General features: G+C 54.3%; 1 protein-coding gene across 1 annotated transcript in view; it reads right to left on the reverse strand.

The window, feature by feature from the left end:
• Positions 1-288: 288 nt before the first annotated feature.
• Positions 289-771, reverse strand: part of LOC106819346 — a 3,089-nt gene continuing 2,606 nt past the window's right edge. The window contains exon 3 of the mRNA XM_014823992.1: positions 289-548. Coding sequence (XP_014679478.1) covers positions 289-548 — 260 coding nt within the window. The remainder of the gene's footprint in view (positions 549-771) is intronic.

The following is a 771-nucleotide window of genomic DNA, read 5'->3' on the forward strand; positions in this document are numbered from 1 at the left end:
TGCACCGGTGCGCATCTTGACTGATCATCATCGCACGCACGAAGAGAGAGGGGGAAGGGAAGGAAAGAGGGAGGAGAGAGAACGAGAGAGAGGGAGAGAAGAGAGAGAGAGAGAGAGAGAGAGAAAGAGAGAGAGAGAGAGATAGAGAGAGGNTGACGACGACGACGACGAAAACGACGACGACCACAACGATGATGATAATAATAATAATAATAATAATTACAGTAATGATAATACATAATACTATTAGTAATGACGTGCAACCGCTACCACTACCGCTACTATTCGCTACGTACTGGTGATGATGCTGGGTCGGCTGCTGTAGTGTAGCAGCAGCTGCGGAGGAGAGGGAGACTTGTGCTCCGGCGTCTCCGGCGTCGTCTCGGCCGACCGCGCCTGCATGTACGGCGTGAAGTGTCCGTTTGTCATCAGCTTCGGCCGCTGACCTCCTCCCCCTCCTCCTCCTCCTCCTGCTCCTCCGTCGCCGCCGCCGCCGGAGCGGAGGTGGAGGCGTGTGGGTCGCGGGCTGGCCGTGACTCCCAGTGACACTGTGTGTGTGAGAGAGAGAGAGAGAAGGGAGGTAAAGCTAATGTGACACTGTGTGTACGCGTAAGAGAGGGAAGGAGATTGAGTGAGAGAGAGAGATGGAGAGAGAGAGAGAGAGAGAGAGACACACACAGAGAGAGAGAGAGAGAGAGAGGGAGAGAGAGAGAGAGAGAGAGACACACACAGAGAGAGAGAGAGAGAGAGAGGGAGAGAGAGAGAGAGAGA

This window comes from Priapulus caudatus, unplaced genomic scaffold (assembly GCF_000485595.1).
Source record: "Priapulus caudatus unplaced genomic scaffold, Priapulus_caudatus-5.0.1 Scaffold3244, whole genome shotgun sequence".
In the NCBI taxonomy this organism is placed as follows: Eukaryota; Metazoa; Priapulida; class Priapulimorpha; order Priapulimorphida; family Priapulidae; genus Priapulus; species Priapulus caudatus.